The sequence below is a fragment of the Pelodiscus sinensis genome, chromosome Z, assembly GCF_052426305.1.
Source record: "Pelodiscus sinensis isolate ZL-2025 chromosome Z, ASM5242630v1, whole genome shotgun sequence".
Taxonomy (NCBI): Eukaryota; Metazoa; Chordata; order Testudines; family Trionychidae; genus Pelodiscus; species Pelodiscus sinensis.
The window spans coordinates 4,255,379-4,273,554 of NC_143085.1; the positions used below are offsets into that span (position 1 = coordinate 4,255,379).

General features: G+C 44.4%; 1 protein-coding gene across 3 annotated transcripts in view; it reads right to left on the bottom strand.

The window, feature by feature from the left end:
• Nucleotides 1-18,176, bottom strand: part of GGT1 (gamma-glutamyltransferase 1) — a 67,083-nt gene that overhangs the window by 12,310 nt on the left and 36,597 nt on the right. For 2 of the 3 annotated variants that reach the window (XM_075897976.2, XM_075897977.2), the window contains exons 2-11: nucleotides 16,351-16,509; nucleotides 15,243-15,370; nucleotides 14,418-14,507; nucleotides 12,031-12,223; nucleotides 11,440-11,597; nucleotides 6,203-6,352; nucleotides 5,455-5,591; nucleotides 4,292-4,479; nucleotides 2,815-2,942; nucleotides 1,285-1,397 (exon numbers count right to left, since the gene is read on the bottom strand). In XM_075897976.2, the coding sequence (XP_075754091.2) occupies nucleotides 1,285-1,397; nucleotides 2,815-2,942; nucleotides 4,292-4,479; nucleotides 5,455-5,591; nucleotides 6,203-6,352; nucleotides 11,440-11,597; nucleotides 12,031-12,223; nucleotides 14,418-14,507; nucleotides 15,243-15,370; nucleotides 16,351-16,505 (1,440 nt within the window). In that variant the 5' untranslated portion in view covers nucleotides 16,506-16,509. The remainder of the gene's footprint in view (nucleotides 1-1,284; nucleotides 1,398-2,814; nucleotides 2,943-4,291; nucleotides 4,480-5,454; nucleotides 5,592-6,202; nucleotides 6,353-11,439; nucleotides 11,598-12,030; nucleotides 12,224-14,417; nucleotides 14,508-15,242; nucleotides 15,371-16,350; nucleotides 16,510-18,176) is intronic. The other variant, XM_075897980.2, reaches the window with a different exon arrangement.

Here is an 18,176-nt window from a genome sequence, read left to right on the forward strand (position 1 = left end):
GCACAGTCATCATCCTTTTATCGAGGGGAGAGGGAGGAGGTACAGGTGAGTATCTCCCAAGAACGGTGAATAGCAGAGCTGGGAACAGAACGTAGATCTCCGAACTGCATCCCAGTGGAGAGATTACAGTATGGTTGCTGTGTGCAACACCCTCCATGGAACCAAAGCATGTTGATCTCACAAAATGGGAGACAGAACCCCAGAATTTAGAACCTTTCTATCTGTGCACCCTAACAGAGCTCCACGTGCAATGCTACAGCTGAGAAAGTGGACACACCCTGGATATCTAAGCAGAAGACTATTGTATAGGATGAGAGAAACCATATTACTTCTGTCTACACCATTAGTGAGACCATTATCAGACATGATGTCCAGGCATCAAAAAGGGTTCAGAGAAAGGATAGTTAAGGTCTGGAAACTGTTTCCAATGGACATAGCCCTGCATGGTTACAAAATTGGGACATTCCATCCTCATCTGCAAACATGAGCCACGGATATCCACATTCACAGATATAAAGTGGATATTTGCAGATCTGAAAGCTCTACTAACAAGCTTCTTAACTCTCTTCATTGAGTTTACACCAAGAGAAAGTTAAGAGGCAATTTGATCACGGTCTGTTATTAACTACACGGAGAAGAGGCTGGAGAGGGATGGCAGGAGACAAATCGCTTGATCATTGTCTTCGGTCCACCCTCTGTGGGGCACCTGGTGCTGGCCGCTGTCGGCAGACAGGCTACTGGGCTAGATGGACCTTTGGTCTGACCCAGTACGGCCGTTCTTAAGTTCTAAGAGATGTGTCGGTAAGGGCTTTTTAATCAAGCAGAAAAAGGCATGATGAGATCCTTATGGTTGGAAACGACAAATTCAGACTACAATTAAGGTGCCAGTTTTTAACAGTGATGGCAAATAACTAATGAAAGAACTTACACAGGGAGGCTGTGGATTCTCCGTCACTTTTATTCTTTATATCCAGACTATATTTCTTAATGCTACAGATTAGACAGTAGTTGTGGGATTGATGCAAAAAGTCACTGGGAGAGGAGAGGTGTTAGCATTTTTCAGGAAGTCAGAATAAAGTGTCATAATGCTTCATTCTACTCTTAAAATCTATGACTCAAGTCACTCTCATGGAAACCTCCTAGTGAGCAGTAGGACAGAATGTCCAGGTTGGATAAACAGGGATGGTCTTAGATGGGGACCTTGTTTTATAACTCAGGTGACTAACCAACCTTGTCTGGCCTCTACGGACTGTCTTCTCATCCGTCCCACACCGTGACACTTACCAGTGCTGTTGCTGTGGTGATTTTCGTTCCTCCGGCTGCACCAACCACCATCTTAACCTTATTTGTTTTATCCACCAGGACTGTGGGACACATGGAGGACAGGGGCTGTTTACCTGTAAGAACGTGCACAGACATTAATTTGTGCTTAATTACATGCTCAGTATCTGGGTTCACCTCACCAGAGCCCGAGTAGGCTAGAAATACAGAGTGCTGCTACTGATGCTCTTTTGCAGATCCCAGATCTGCTGGCTCAGCACAAGAGTCTCCTCAGCTGCCCTAGGAGAGTCTGTCATTTTCTGAACCCCCTTTGATGGGGTGGGAGTGAAAACGACAAGGGCTTGAGCCAACTCCTGACAAACGGGCATTCCTCAGCATGCCTGCTATTTGTCTGGGCTCACCCATACACTGGAGACCACGGTTCAACTGCAGAACTCAGCCCTGAGTAATGGGCCCTTCCTGGTCGCTGCCCTATCAGGGTGAGAATCTCTGTAGCCCTTGATCTGATTGGAGAGGCTTCCTGGCACTAAACCTTGGTGCTTCCCCATAGCCCCCATCTCATCTTCCTCAGCCCAGGATCCCTGCAGGCCATTCGAAAAAGGTTTACATAAAGGGGGTGTCCCTCTCCAAATCCATTCTGCCTGAAAATAAATGGAATCAAAGGAATAGACCTGGATTTAAGGGTTACCAAAATATGGTATATTCCCCCCCCCCCCGCCCACCAGCTGTATTCCAAAGGTATGGTGGGGGAGGAAGAGCATACACATGGACACAACATCATTTAAACACATTTAAATGTCATGCAAATTACTTACAGCCCACAGACTGTTGGAATGCTGCAGGGTTGTACACCCCTCCCCCCAACTTCCCTCATTCAGGCTTGCCCCCTCCCACAGCAGGGATGCCCAAGGCACAGTCATGGCACATTTCACTTAATTTTAACCTTTGTGAGGGCTTCGGACAGCCGGGGATAAGCAAGTCCCAAGCGTTTTCCTTGACACCACAAATACTTGTGCTCCTTTCAGCCCGCTCGTGCACACAGATCCCAGCAAGGAAAACTGGATGTAGCGTACAGAACGTACGGGTTTCCCATGTTACAGGGACTTCAGACTCCCCGGAGCTATGTCTTACTGCAAAGTCTTAGGGCTTGCCTCCACTTACAGAGAGATTGAAACTGTGGGGACCACTCTCCCAGGGTTAGATTTAACAGATCTAGGAAGGACCTGCTAAATCAACCGCCGACAGTGCCCCCGTCAATCCCAGGACTCCACCAGGTCACAAGGAGCAAGGGACGTTGAGAGCAGAGATTATTCCGTAGGCTTCCTGCAATGGAGATGCCACAGAAATTCAACCTAAGGTACATCAACTCCAGCTACGCTATTCATGTCCCTGGAGTTGCATCTCTTAGGTCAACTCTCTCCCCCACTGCAGATCAGGCTTGAGAGAATGTTGCTCTCCAGCCGGCAAACAGCATTACTTTGACATGCAAGAGGCAGCCATGAGACTAGCTAAGAAGAGGGAGTAAAGTGCTACCTGGTTTGATGAAGTTTGCAATGGAGGGACGGACGCCAAAGTTATTGGTAATAAAAGGTGAACTGAAGTCATCCATTTCATCATTAAATATGATGCCACTCACGTTGGAGCAAACTTGTGAGCCAAAGCTGAAGAGAACAAGCAGAAGGGAAGGCACGTCAAACCCAGACTCCTGGACAAGCTTCAAGTAAACTGCCGATTACACAGAACTATTGTCTGGCAGAGTGAGGCCACACACCCTGCAAGGAATAGGCCCATAATGACAGAGCTCCTAGGTAAACTAACAGATGGGCCTTCCCCAGGCTTTGGGTCTCACTTGGGAAAACCTATTCTCCATCTCCTTTCACCTCACATGAGTATAGTAACCTTCGCTGTACAGAAGGCTTCCACGTACAGGAGTGGGAAACTATTTAAAGCCACTTCTCATGTGCACTACAGCAGGTGTGAGGGCAGCAGACAATCAGTCCCAGTATAAGGGGCAAAGCAAACCTCCAAATACCCAAATGTGAAGGCTGAACTCGGAATCCCAACTGCCCTAGGGCTATAAGTGCTGCAGTACAATCCATCATGGAGATCGGATCGGGTTGCATGCTTGGACCCAGACCCATCTCTGCCAGAACAGAATGCCAAGGCAGCAGCAGTCACATTTTCTCATCACTGATTACATCACTCAGTGACTGAATAAACTGCAACCGCCTTTATAAACTGGTCATGTCTCACACCCAATCCATTCAGCAATGCCACAGCCCAGCATGTGTTACGTTATAGGCATTTTGATAGGCTGGATGTTGACCTCACAGGTGGGTTAGACAGGAAAGATTCACTCTGACAGAAGCGAGGAAAAGTGGTCCTGGCTGCAGCCCGGTAACGAAGGATAAAGCCCTTGTTTATTAACTAGGGAACTATCTTCATAGCCAATGACAGTACAACACTCAATGTGCTGATAATGGGCAGAACAGCTGCAGTAAGTACACTTCCTTTGCTATGGCAGAAGAAAAGAAGACAGAGAGAGACTGATAATTCAAGGAAGTGTTAATTGAAAAGGGGTACTAGAGTGTGGCAGGGGATTTCCTGATGTCAGAGCTAAGGGGCTAGAAGAGGTCATTGCAAGAGTTAAACAAAAGTGGACTTGACTCAAACATAATGGAAACATCTAGTCCTTATATTTTATATGTCCAACTCAAATCACATGGGATTCAGCAGTAAGGGCCTAACTTGCAAAGTTGCCCTCAGCTTCCCATGGATTTCAGTGGCTGGCGGGTACTAATGCAACACCAGATCAGAGAAAACAAAGAACACAGAAGTCCTACCAGTACAGTGCAATCTATAGGACTCCAGCAAAAGGAGTTCCAGGCAACAATTCCTCCACCAACGACTAACCCGCAATGGAGAGACCAGTCCAGTGATGTTTATACCAGCCACAGAACTACTATAAAGATGGGAGAGCCGTACATGGAAGTAAGGTCTGGACTCATACTGTAAGTTGATGGTGCTGGTGGCGGACACAGCACTGCCATCATCAGCCACAACGGAGAGATGGGATGTACCGGCATTATCTGGATTGTAGTACTGTGGCTCATAGTAGTCAACTGGATGGGTTGTATTGTCAGTGATTCTCCTCCGTAGGCTATCCGCAAAGAACTCAGAGGTCATGTTCTTGAGCACCTAATAGAAGAGACAATCCCGCTCAAAGCTGACAATAAGTTTCAATTAAAACCATAAATTCTATGCTGGAACTCACATGAAATGGGGCACATCAGATCCTAGAGGGAAAAATGGAGGGTATCCAGCAAGGGAGCCACTGGCTTTCCATTGCCTGGAATCCTTTGTTCATTACAGAAAGGGGAACCCATGCTGTTAGACCAGCATTTCACGCTTTACTAAAGAGAACGCTGTACAGGCCAGCAACATTAATATAAACTGGTCTCAGTGATATCTTTCATTGTTAAAACACTTTATGGAAGCACCTTGTCACCCTCCCCATGAGGTAGGCAGACAAGTGGGATGTGTCTAGACTACAGGGTTTTGTCGACAAAACTATACCTGTGTCTACATTACTGCCAAGTTCTATCGACATAACGTCAACAGAACTCGGCAGTTTTGTCAATGGCAGTAAACCTCATTCTCTGAGGAATAACACCTTTTCGACAGAAGGCGTTATTGCATCTACACTGTCCTTTGCATCTACTCTCATGTCAACAAAGTGACTTGCTTTGTCGACAGAACTGGCTGTAGTCTAGATGCTCTTTGTCGACAGAAGCTTTGTTGGCAGTGTCTGTCGACAAAGCCTCTGTCAACAAAAGCCTGTAGTCTAGACATACCCGTGGAGTTATCCTGGATCATAGTTGATTATTGTTTGCACAGCATGTTGAACATGCTATGGCAGTGCAAAATCTTTTTTTTTTTTTTTTTGGTAAATTCTCCTGCACATAACCCATAGACCAGTAGAAACATATGGCTTTACATTTGGATTCAGATCTTCATTTCATCAGCTTGCTGATGGCAAACAGAATTCTTTGAAGTGTCCTTGGCAATATTGGGGGTCCCTTGTCAGAGGCTGTAAGCCAGTCCCCACTCAGCTTTGATACTGTTCTGGACATGCAGAAAGGATAGGGACACAGTGACTTCTTGGCTATTTACCTCCTTGACATCGACAAATAATGGGTCTCCCAGTAAAGTCCTCTTGGCATATGCGAAGCGGAAGGCCTCCACAATACGGTGGTAAGTTAGACCCCTTTTCTCCAGGGTTGACACACTGTCACTGGAGAAATTATATCCTGTCAATAGTAGACAGCACATTGTGAACACGTAGCCAGTGGGTGGCAAACAGGAACCAGCACTTCAGGATGGTCAACCGGAAATAAGCCATTGTGAGAAAATACTCGCTGAAGGTATCAGCCCAGCCTCTGCTCCACAGCCACCACTGCTTGGGGTCTGACAGTCACCTTTATTTGTTCCCTTTCTACTACTGCTGCATGCAAGACCCTCCTCAGGAAAAACAGGCCCCTGTTACAAAGCACTGTAAACCCTGTAAGGAGAATAGCTCCTCTAGTTTCTGTTAGAATAACCTCAGGTGTCATGTGCAAGAATGGCAGGTAAGCACATTAAAAAAAGTGAAGTCACTTAAGTCCACGGTCTTTTAATTTCATATGCGGAAGCCATATATCCTACGTTTATGGAATTCGAGGACCAATTCACAGACATCTGAAGCCTCCTGCTAACAGTCTTCAGTCACCAGCCGCTTCAGACCCAAGGGAGAATTAGGAATGCTGCCGTTGGCCTACTGAGATTGGCCAACAGTAGGCCAATCTGTGGCAGAACCAAAGCAACTGGAACAGCAGACACTTGCTCTTGCCTGTACCAGTGACTCACCCAGATTTGCTCTTACCTTTCAGTATGTTGAGGATCAGTGCTAGCACTGGGCCACTCAGGGGGGCACTGGCTGTATACATGGTGAACTCCCCCAGCGTGATGTTTAAAGGATTTTCAGTCAGGATCGGAGTATAGTTTTTAAGGTCCTCCAAGGAAACGATGCCTCCTAGAACAGAGAGAAAAGCCATCTGTGCAGTGTCCAATATAGAAGTAGTGGGGCTCAGTGCTCAGTTTCATTTTTGGGCCCTCCCTGGGGACCTAGCCCCTCCCATTTTTCCTTCTTTTTTCTTCATCCTCCTAAATTATAAGTCATAGGTAGTAAATGAAAATAAAGTGCGGTGCCTCGATTGTTTTTATAGACTAAGGACATATCCAGACTACACCCCTCTTTCGAAAGAAGGATGTAAATTAGACAGATTGAAATTACAAATGAAGCTGGGATTTGAATTTCCCGCATTATGCCATTTGCATAATGGCAGCTGCTCGTTTTCGAAAAAGGGCTTTTCGAAACTAAAACTGCTGTCCAGATGGAGTTCTTTAAAAATAAAATAATAATAATAATAAAAAAACACCTTTTTTGAAAGATCCAGGTATCTTTCAAAAAAGATTTTTTTTTTTTAAAAGAACCCAATCTAGATGGCAGTTTTACTTTTGAAAAGCCCTTTGCGCCATTATGCAAATGAAGCGCAGGAAATTCAAATCCCGGCCTCATTTGCAAATTCAATTTGTCTAATTTACATCCCTCTTTTGAAAGAGGGGTATAGTTTAGACAAACCCAAACTTTTGAAAATTGCGGAGAGTCTCAGTGGACCACTTAATGATCTCTTACATATTGTTTGTACCATGAGCTAATTATTGTACAGTAATGTGTTTTGGATAAGATCACTTTAAGAAAAAAACATAATAACCTTTCCTCAGAATTCTCAGATAACACTTTGAGAACTTCTGTTCTAGATGAATGCTTGTATTTGCATTAATCTAACATGAAAAATGTTTAAAATGAAATGCATAGATGACACATGAATGGAAAAAAATAAAATAAAAATAAAAGTTTCTTCCTCTGAAGAAACGTATTCAGATAGGCTTTTTTCCCCACATTTTTTCTTTACAAAATCGTCAGTTAAGTCATCATAAATAATATTATGTAAAGAGGTGCTTTCAATTGTCAATATTGCTGAACTTGTCAAATGTTCCTGACTCACCGCAAGTAATTTTAACTCATTTCAATACAGAAAAAGAATGTTCACCAGAAGCATTTGTGGCAAGTATTGTTAAAAATATTTTCAGAATGGTTTCTACATCTGGAAAGGTGGCTGGCAAACCATCATGTGCAAATCTATACTGATCTATTGGTGATCTCGAAGCACAGACCTCATCATTTTCGATAAAATAAATTAAATGTTTTACTTCATCTCCAAAAAGATTTGTGTCTATATCTTCTTGATAGAATTCACTTAATTTCTTACTGCATCTTTATTCATACTTCTGTCAAAAAACATGCAAAATAAATCAAGTTTTCTTTAGAGATTCTTTAGAGAGTCACCTCTACTCTGCAATTGTACTATTATTGTGTCACAAATAACATTGACAGTCTCAATGATGATCTTCTCTTTCCCCTTTAAATTGATTTCATGGTCTCTAGTTTCATTGAAAAATAACGTCCTGTTTTTTACGCTTCTCATCAAATATATCAGAGGAACCTAAATCTGCTGTTAATATTAGTGCCTCCACTTCCACAGGCCTCTAGTCATTTCAAACTTCCATGTCAAAACTTGTAACTGAGCCTTACAATTGTGCAGCATTCAATAAATTTGCACCAACTTTTTGCAGTGATTTGCTAACAGCATTCATTTTTTTAAGTAAACAGTTCCACAAAATAGTAAAAACACTAATAGCATACTTTTTAAACTTTTCTGCCAAGGATTTTGCTTCAGTTTTCACATATGGTTTTTCAGAATTTGATGTGGCTATGTCGAATAAGGTTCTCTTTAAAACATCATAGCTCAATTGCAAAGTCGAAACAGCATCTGCGCAAGCAGACCACATGGTATCACAAATTTTTTGACTATCAAATGTTTTCCATTTGTTTGCTCCAAGCATGATTGTAGCATACTCCTTTGATGTGTGGAAACCGAAAAAAAAGCATATGTGTTTTGAACAAAGTCAAAATAATGTGTAGCTTTCTCTCAAGATGTAGCTGTAGCATTGCAGATTAAATTTAAGGAATGGCTGAAACACAGTATGAATAAAGCAGAGGCATTTGCAATGTTCAGTTTTGCCTATAAAGCTGAATATTTTCATGCCATATGTACAGTGTAATCAAAGCTCCACACTTGATATCCAAACCTAAATTTGCATTGATTTCTAAAACAGTTGTCTCTAGACATTCAGAAATGCGGGGGTTTAGTGGAACACAATAAAGAAATCAGACTACAACTTCACTATTGCCGGTCACCTCTTAAAATTAATGTTAATTGGTCTACATGATTCACATCTGGTGTTGAGTCTATTATGGAATAGTACTTGGCATTAGTGAATTGGTTTCTGAACTGCTCTGTCATTATGGTAATGAATTCATTGTAGTTTTGGTGTCTAAAAAGTTGGTGTTCCCTGAGCCACTATACTGATAATTTTTCAAATGTTCATTGAGAAAATTGTCAAATTAATTGAGATATTCAAGGCAGGTTAAAAAAATTCCCTTTTCTATTTGACATTGATGACTCGTGACTTCTTAGAGGCGGTCCCAAAGAAAACAGCAGTGTTACCGACGCAACAACACATCTTGGCATTTTCTGCAATAAGAACACTCTCTCTCTCAAACTCAGTTGATAATGCAGAATCATCTCTTCCAGATAATTTACATCTTTGAACAAACTTGCACATAACATTAATATGAGCTTTGGAAGTTTCATAAGCAACAATATCTCTTGCAACATTTCTCCAGTTAGAGTGCCCATCAACAAATGCTTGTTTTCTTTTACTCCGGTGAGGGAATAATTTGCTAACAACAGTAGACTGCCTTGGTGGTTTCCAAAAAATCCCAAAAAACAAAAACAACCAATTTCTCATTTCCATGGTCCCATTTTTCTTCATCCTCAGAAAATGGGATTCATGAAGGCCTCCAATTTCCTTTTGTCCTCCAACCTCATACTCTTTTCTCAAATATTTCATATTACCTATGTTTTTCAATTTATTTGCTAAGAAATATTCTACCATATCCAATAAAACAGATTTTGGCCATAATACAGTGCCTTCAGGATAGGTTTCTTCTCTTATTTTGACAAAATTACCAATATTTGTAGTTTCATTACCACTTCAGGGTTCACCTGTTCAACATATGCAGTCATCCTGGTATCCCGACAACTCAGCTAGTGACTGAGATGTTTACTCGCCCATACTTTGATGAATGTTCTCTATTCAATACTTCAAGATTTTTTAAATAAGATGGCAAACTGTATTTTTGCATCACCTTGGGGTTTTTTTTTATGTTTTTGATGGCCAGACTCATGGTATCGCTTCATTATTGCTAAAAAACTAACCTTGATTTTTAGGCACAATAAAAATGTCTGAAAGAGCAGGGGTATAACTATGGGTGTGCCTCGGTGGGCCATGGTCTGGACCACCCATTCTCCACTTAGATGTAACACCAGTGCCACTGGAACATTTGTAATAGTGGGGTGATGCAGGCCAGGCCCTGTCTCTCCTAGGCGCAGGTCCAGATCTGGGTGTGGGCCACAAGCACAGGAACTAAGGGATACTGTCAAAACTGAACCATCCCTCTTATTCTTTCTGTGCCTCAGTTTCCCCATTGGACTGACCTCCTTTACAAAGTGCTTTGAGATCAGATGAAAAAGTGCTCTATGTTGGGATCTTTATCTCCTAATACAAGAACAGCAAGGGCACTCTGTGATATTGAGCATTTACAACCAGTTGAAGGAATCACTTTGAAAAAAATCCCAGTATATAGTCAGCTGGAGGAATTCACTCCCCTCTGAGGACAAACACAGTAGAACTCTGAAGCCGTGTACAATGTATTAGCTAAGCCTGTGCTTCTGTCACCATCTAGTGGCCTACGAGTGTAGAAGCTACATTCCCATAGAACAAACATAAAAAACAGCAAATGGTCTCTAAGGTGCTGCAGGGTTAACAAAACAGGTTGATGGTATCATGAGCTTTTGTGGGCACAACCTATTTCAGCTGAAGAAGTGGGCTGTACCCACAAAAGCTCATGACATTGTCTACATGTTTTGTTAGTCTCTAAGGTGCTGCAGGACTATTTGCTGTTTAAGTTTTTTCAGTTACAGACTAACACGGCTGCCCCTCTGAAACCTTCCCACACAACAGATTATGTTCATATGGTATGGGCCTTGTGGTTTTAAATTATTATCAGAGGTTGCATCTCAGACTAGACCTAAATCTGTATTGGGAAGCCAGTATACCCCATGAGCCTAAAAGCAAAAGATGTTTGGACCGGAGATTTCACTTCAGGTTATTTACTGGCTGAGGGAGGAAGGGAAGTCTACAGTCTACACTTTTTTTATTGATTACTCCCCCAAGATTAAATTTAATCTGACAAAATATTCTTCCAATAAAAAATGTCTCTCTCTATTAAGGCTCTTAATCAGGGGTTCTTAAGTTAGCCAGGTGTGCGCAGAGATCTTTCAAGGGATACTTGACCTCATCTAGATATTTGTCTAGTTTTACAACAGGCTACATAAAAAGCATTAGCAAACTCTACATAAACTAACATTTCATACACACAAATGCTGTTTTATACTTCTTTATGTACTGAAATGTAAATAATAGTTAATTCCAATTGATTTATTAATTATATAGTAAAAGGGAGAAAGTACACAATTTGTCAGTACTAGTGTGTTGTGTGACACTTCTGTATTTTTAGGTCTGACTTTCTAGGCAAATAGTTTAAGTGAAGTGAAACTTGGAGTGTGCAAGAGAAGTCAGCCTCCTGAAAGCAGTACACTTATCTTGAAAGGCTGAGGGTCACTTCTGTAAATCATTGAATAGATAAGTTCCACTACTCCTGGCTTATAATCAATGACTTAATTTAAGCCAGCTGCTAATGGGTTTTGCTTTGTGACCCTTGTAAGAAGTTTTGCTAGAACAGAAACTTGAGATCACAGGAAAGACTTTCCTTCATTAAAGCTGACCTCCTGCCCCTCTTGTTGAGGAGTAAGTTTAGGGTGTTCGGTTTTATTCAAAAAAAGAAAGATACTCAAGCCCCTGGTTCCTCACCTGCTTCTGTGATGTCTTTGACAATTTGCTGGGCCAGGGTCCCTGTATAAAAGGCATCTGCTCCCTCATTGGCTAATGTCTCATAGGTATCTGCTAGTTTGGGCATTTTGATGACATTCCCCTTTTGTAGGATCTTTCCTCCTTTGCAGAACACTTCACTGGAAGAAAAAGGAAAAGGCAGTGAGAGAATCAGCTGTAGTATTGCACATCAGCAGTGACACCTTTAGCTTTGCATTACACACAGCATTTGGTCAAACAGCTTCCAGGAGAAAACCAGGACTGCTGACTTAGAAGACCTGCTATTCACAGGGTCCCCCGGACATATGTATCAAAATACATAATACCATGCATGCTCACTGAAGAGTCAAAAAGAATTCCTGCTCAGTGTAACCTACACTAGCAGATAATGGCTTTTTGCCCAGTAGTATCTGGTCTACATAGAAGAGCAAGACCACCACAGCAGCCTGCGACGGAGCTTGTCCTTGCGCTCAAATGGCAGAGGCTCATGCGGATGGTTCTGAAGTTCCCGAGTTCCAAGATAACTGTCAGTCCCAGGGGCATAACAGACACAAGATCCAAAGTGCTACCTACCACAGTGAAGGATTGCTTTCAATATTCTTCTGTTTTCCTTTCAAGGCATCTGCCAGTGCTTTACCAACTTGGAACCCCTCTCTTGCCAGCTTGATGTTGGGCAGAAAAAGGCTTTTCCATGGCAGCCTGCCATGCCGCTTATGAGCCATATCATATCCACGAATTTCTCCTGGCACCGCAATAGACAGGCCCCCTGAAACAATGGGGAGCAGACAGGGACTACATTAGGTCACTGGGCAAACACTGAGCAAAGACAGAGTTTTCTTTACATCTACCCATTTCTGAGAGTGGCTGACGGATCTACCAGGTTTCTGAGCAAGGCTCCCCAGCAGCCCTTCAGCACCACCTGGAAGGCACCGTCCACGAATTCGGGGTGATTTAAAGGGCCAGGGGAATGGGCCCTTTCAAATCTCCAGGCCCCAAGGCAGCTGCCCCCCACCCCAGCTGGCAGGCCTGCCACTTCCAGAATGAGAAGCGACACCTCTCCACAGGCATATCCTCACTAGGGATGTTAAATTGGAATTTCCATCAACTCCATTAGTCAATAAGGGGGAAAACTGCAGAGCCACAGTGGGATAAATTCCCTGCTCCGGGAGCTAACCCTGCTGCAGCTCTGTCTTTTAAATGGATTAAGAGTCTTCAGGCTCTTCATACATTTAAAAGAAAAAGGCACAGTGCTGGGGAAGGAGGGGGGCGGAGAGAGACGAGTGTGAGTCAGGTGTCAGTTGTCCCCGTTTATCCTGGTCCTAGACACTGCGCCTCGGTCTCTGCAGGGGAGCTGACTTTTAAGCCGGCTTCCCCCAGCACAAACTCCTGCTCCCCCCCTTGCTGCCTCTCTTTGAAAGGCAGCAAGTGGGGGGAGCAACTAGTCAAGTATGTTTATTTGGTAAACAACTAGTGGCTTACTTCCCTAATCCTCAGTAGAGCTAAGCAAGCAATTTTTTGTTGTTGTTTGCACTGCAGTTGACAAACTGGGAGGAAACAATTGTTGTGTTCCAGACAGGAAGTTTAGTTTCTCACCAAAATGAAAAAAAAATAGAACAAAAAATCTGGTTTTGAACAAAATTAATTCATTCAATTCAACACAATTTTTGTGTTGGTGATGATGTGTATACTAAACTATTTAATTAAACCTAAATGAAAACATGTTTCAAGAAGAGAAGTCAAAAGGTTTCATTTCAGAAATGTCTAAACATTCAGGTTTTCTTAAAGCTAATTTTTGTGGTAAATTCCGCCTGAAATCACAAAGTCCCCATTGGCCTAGAACAGCATTTTTTGGCAAATAAGTGATTACTGACTGGCTTCTGTCCCAAAAGAGGAGAAACACTACTGGATAGAACACAAACAGAACTAGGGCTGAACCATAGGTCTCACTGCATCCACCTGGTACCAGCTGCACTGGGATCGCTATTGGGTGTAGACATGAAGCATTGTAACCCATGTGGAAGGGATTTCAATCCATGGTTTGGTGCAACAACTTTCACGTCATGTATAAAGTTATTGACACTTCCACAAATTATCATGTATTTCTCAGATACTAGCTCTCCCTCCTCCGCAAGGCTTTTCCCCTTGCCCCTCAAATACAGATATACCCCAGCAAAAGAATTTTCTTTCCGAGGTCCCTTAAAGGTCTCTCGGAAGTCAGTTAACTTAGCTGACTCACGTCTTTATGTCATTTCCAATAAGGAGAATTTCTGCTTCTTCTCTAGATCCTCTAAGTCGGTGGTGCACCTTTTTTAATTTCCAGGAAAATTTTGGTTGAGCAAAAAACCCCGGCTGGAACATTTTGTTGCAGCCCCTTTAATTTCAAGTGCAGGTCTGTTCCTGCTACTCCCCCCATCCCCGCTGCATGCACCAAAAAAACAAAATGGTGACCAGCCCAGCACTGCAACCCCCAGAAAGACAGACACAGGTTGCACACCCTGCTCTAAGCCTCCAATTAGAGCCACCATTAATAAGACTGTCTGTCAGAGCTGAAGGAGGAAAGTGGTCAATATTGTACTGTTCCTGCAATACCAAAAAAAAAAAAAAAAAAGATATATATATATATATATATATATATATATATATATATATATATATAGCCCCTTAACAGTTGTGTATTAAGATCAATTTTCTACATTGTTCTTTGTATGAATGAAACAATGGGGACAGTACATTCGGATCTCCTGGACAAGTCAAGATACACAATGGCAATCAGCAGGAAACAGAAGAGGTTTCTGGGGAAACGGAGGCGGAGGGCATCCCAGGTCCAACTCCAGCTATAAGATGCAGAGTAGTCAGTGCTTTGAACCTCAGAGACATTGTAACTGTAGCTAAAAAGTCTGAACAGTCCAAGGATTCACTTACTGGAGTCAACATATCAGCACCATCTCACATCTCCTTACCTAGGACAGAGAGCTCTGTGTTGTTCCCAAACATGCCCACGGATGCTTTCATTGGAGCCACCTCTCTTGCATTGATGACTTCTGCTTGTCCTTTAAAGACACACCGGGAGAAGGATGGTCTTTGCTCTTTGCCCCAAACATACAGTACCCTGGCTTTGAGTTACCGAACCTCTGAACTGGACTGGAGTACTACAACACTGAGAACCAACTCCTGCTTGGCTGGGATGCCAGAGAATGCCCTGCCTTTACTGGAAGGGGTGATGTTCGTCATACCCATCTTGTGAGAGGATACCAGCAATAACTTTGCTTAGACAGAGCCGTGTTTCAAGTGCCATAGTGTCGGCATTTACTACAGGTTGCACCTCTGTAGTTCAGGCTTCCCTCATCCAGCAACATTTGTTGCTGGGCATCTGTGGCTGCTCTGGGGCTGGAGCATGCCTGGGGAAAAAGCCAGGTGCCCCATGCTCAGCAACTCCTCCCCTGCTCTCCCAGAGCATCACAAATAGCTCATTTGCAGCATTCAAACTCGGGGGAGGGGGGAAGGCAAGACTAGGAGGAGCAGAGATGTGGGGGAGAAACTTTGAGGCGGCTGCGGAGTCCCCTAGTTGGGGCCATAGGTGCAGAGTTCTGCAGCTGTCCTGTTTCTTCCCCTAAGTGCCCCCTTCCACGCTCCGTCGATGCCAGCTTCTCAGCTTCAGGGAACTGCTTTGGCAGCAGCAAAAGAGCCAGCATTGACTTCTCCTGGTTCAGCAAATTCCCTTGTTTGGGACTGGTCAGGTCCCAAGGATGCTGGACCAGGGGTTCAAGCTGTCCTGACCCTCTTACCGGAGTTGGTGTAGATGGTGAAGACAAGACCCCCGCCAATTCCCATACTGTGTGGATTCATGAGGCCTACACAGAGCAGAGCTGCAATGGCAGCATCCACGGCGGAGCCTCCTTGCTGAAGGATGTCCCTACACAGGCAAAAAAGAGAACAATATTATAATCCAGATAAGCACAGCAGCCTCTTTTCCCGCACTTTCAGGACCCCAGTCGGGTACTCCATCCATGTACATGGTAGATGGCAGGGCTGTTACAGACAAGACTGCCTTTTGTACCAGATTTGGCCTGGCTATGGGGATTTCAACAGAGAGATACAAGAGATGTGTTCTCCCTGTAAAGATACGTTGACATGCTGCCCGCTTGGAGGCCAGCAACTCAAATAAATTGTGTTACACATAGCATCAGCTAGCTATTATAAAATAGCTTTAGCATCCCAGTATAGCCGCCATTCCCTCCTCCTGCTCACGGGACCTCCAGGAGTTGCTGGCTTTAGCACAGAGGCAGGAGGGAAGCACTATGTAGCCACCTTCTTGGCATTTTACTTGAGATGACAAAGATGCTGGTGCAGTTTCACAGGGAAGAAGCCCGCAGAAAACCACGCTCTCCCCAAGTAGCATCATCTTTGACTCTTTCCATCTGCTGTGATGGAGCAATTTTTATTAAGCACCATCTCCTGCTGGTGTGGGCTGGACAAATGTGCATTAAGATAAGTTTGAAAACCCTGCTCAGGTTTCAGAGAGTTGCCTGTGGCATTTAATGGTCCCACTTGTATTTTAAATGGGCCATTAACATCCCTGTGGAGACTGAAAAAAAAAAAAAAAAGGATTTTCAGAGCAGCTCGAAAAGTTTATTTCATGGCTCCCTTGACTGTGGCCTCTAAACCCATTCACAGATTGCCAGCAGCCATGTTCTTTCAGGCATGGGGAGCAAACCCAGCAATGCAAGACTCCGCAGTTCCGTTCTCCTGAAGCTAGGGGACAGATTGCAGAGCACAAGGGTGCATGGCAGGCAGACAGCCAGCATGCAGCTCCTGAGGGAGAGCAAACAGAACAGTCCTTGGCTTTGTTACAGGAGCTCAGAGAAAGGAGTGGGCACAAGTAATGACAGATACCTTCCAATTACGGAGCACTGCTCAGCATCTGTAGCCACAGCTGCATTCTTGTAGAGAATTGTAGGGGAATTGCGCAGCCCGAAGAAAAGTCCAAAGAAAAGGGCCAGGCCCACCAGGAAGACAGTCAGAAGCCCAACCATCAAATAGCGCTTCATCTTTCTGTGGAGAGAGACACTGTGAGCAGGCAACCCCACAGGGGATCCCTTAAAATGGTTCCAGGGGATTGCTTCTAGCGATCAGTTTTCAAATACAATGGAAATTGCACCCTGGATTCTTACCAGTGGTCTCCTCTGAAGGGAGTGTGCAGAAAAGAGCAACTGAATGAGGCCAAAGTCTCATTCCATTCAGAGAAATCAGACTGCAGCTACTCCATTTGGAAGGGAGGTAGATTACTAGGAGCTTGCTAAAGCTACCCAAGGCAAATGGGCCCCCAACTCAAATGGCCGTTACTTAGGACCCGAATGCCTGATTCCCACTTTTGATTTTCAGAACTCACCCCCGTGCCAAAAAGTCTAGTGAAGTCATTGGGCACGCCTGTGTAACTACTGACCGGCAGAACCAAACCTGGGACCTCAGTGTAGAGGCCTCTACAGCTGGCTCTCAGCTTAGGCTGTAGAGCTCCCTTGCTCTTCTCTCTTGCTGAAAGTGGTCTAAGTGCCACTGCATGGGACAGTGAGCCTCACTAGGTGTGTGGGTTATTCCTGCTCTTGCAGTGCAGTCAGATAAGAGCCCTCATTGTCAGCGGGGTTCAGATGCCACCTCACTTCCGTGAACACTGCGAAGCCTGTTAGATGCTTTGCCAGACTCCAGCTCTATTAGATCACTCTGTGTCCCTCAGTCAACTGTTCGTAATTTGATCCGACGTTAAAGGCTCATCTCGTCCCATCTGGGCTGGTCTCTGCAGCTTCCTGCTCACGAGAGTGCCAGGAGTGGCTCCTCTGAAGGACCACATCCCTGCCCCTGCAGCCTGGGACTGCCGCCTGATGCAATACGCCGCTGGCAACAGTGCGCTGAGTGGTCTGGCTGTCCGGGAGTGGACGTGGGGCACACTGACTGATAAGGGACCCATCCTTCCAGCAGGGGTGGGGAGGAGTTTATCACAGGCCCTTTACATTACAAAGGACCTTGTTTCTCACTGTTCTTAATCAGCGCAAGTGACTCAAATACCATAGCGAGGGATGTCACTCCAGGCTATTGAAGGCTAGGCTGTGCACATACTGTACAAAGCGTCTCTTCCCTTGAACGCCATGTCTGGAGGCAGGCCCAGCCAGTCGCCCTGTAGCCCCCCAAAGAGGGCCAGGCTAAGGCCAGGACATGACCTCTCACTCCCTTGGCTCCACACAGCTGGAAAGACACAGGGGAACAGTGGTGTCAATGTCTCTGCCTGCATATCTGGGAGCATTTCCTGGAACGACGACCACCCCCGAAGTTCCTATTAGGGCAGTGCAGCTCTGCGGGGCCTGCTCCTCAGGGCAGGGATGATCAGACAGCAAGGCGCTCAAGTGTTACGGTCACAGTCTGTGTTGCAGTTCAGCACTCAGCTCCCAAGTGTCCTCTGAGCTTAGAAATAGTGGAACATCCAATGAGTCCTCGACCAGCTCCCCAGCCTTGCAAGGGCTCCTCTCAGCTAAGAGGTGAGTTTCCATTTCTAACTAGCATAACCTGAGGCCAAGTCCTGCCAAAGCAGGAAGAAAAAAGCATGCACGCAGAAGGGCCAGTGAGGATACTGAACATACATGGATCTACAACCAGAAGAAAGAAGCCCTCTCAGTGAAACACTTCAGCGTGAGATGGACCCTGTCAGGGAAGAGAGTCTGACTGCTGTA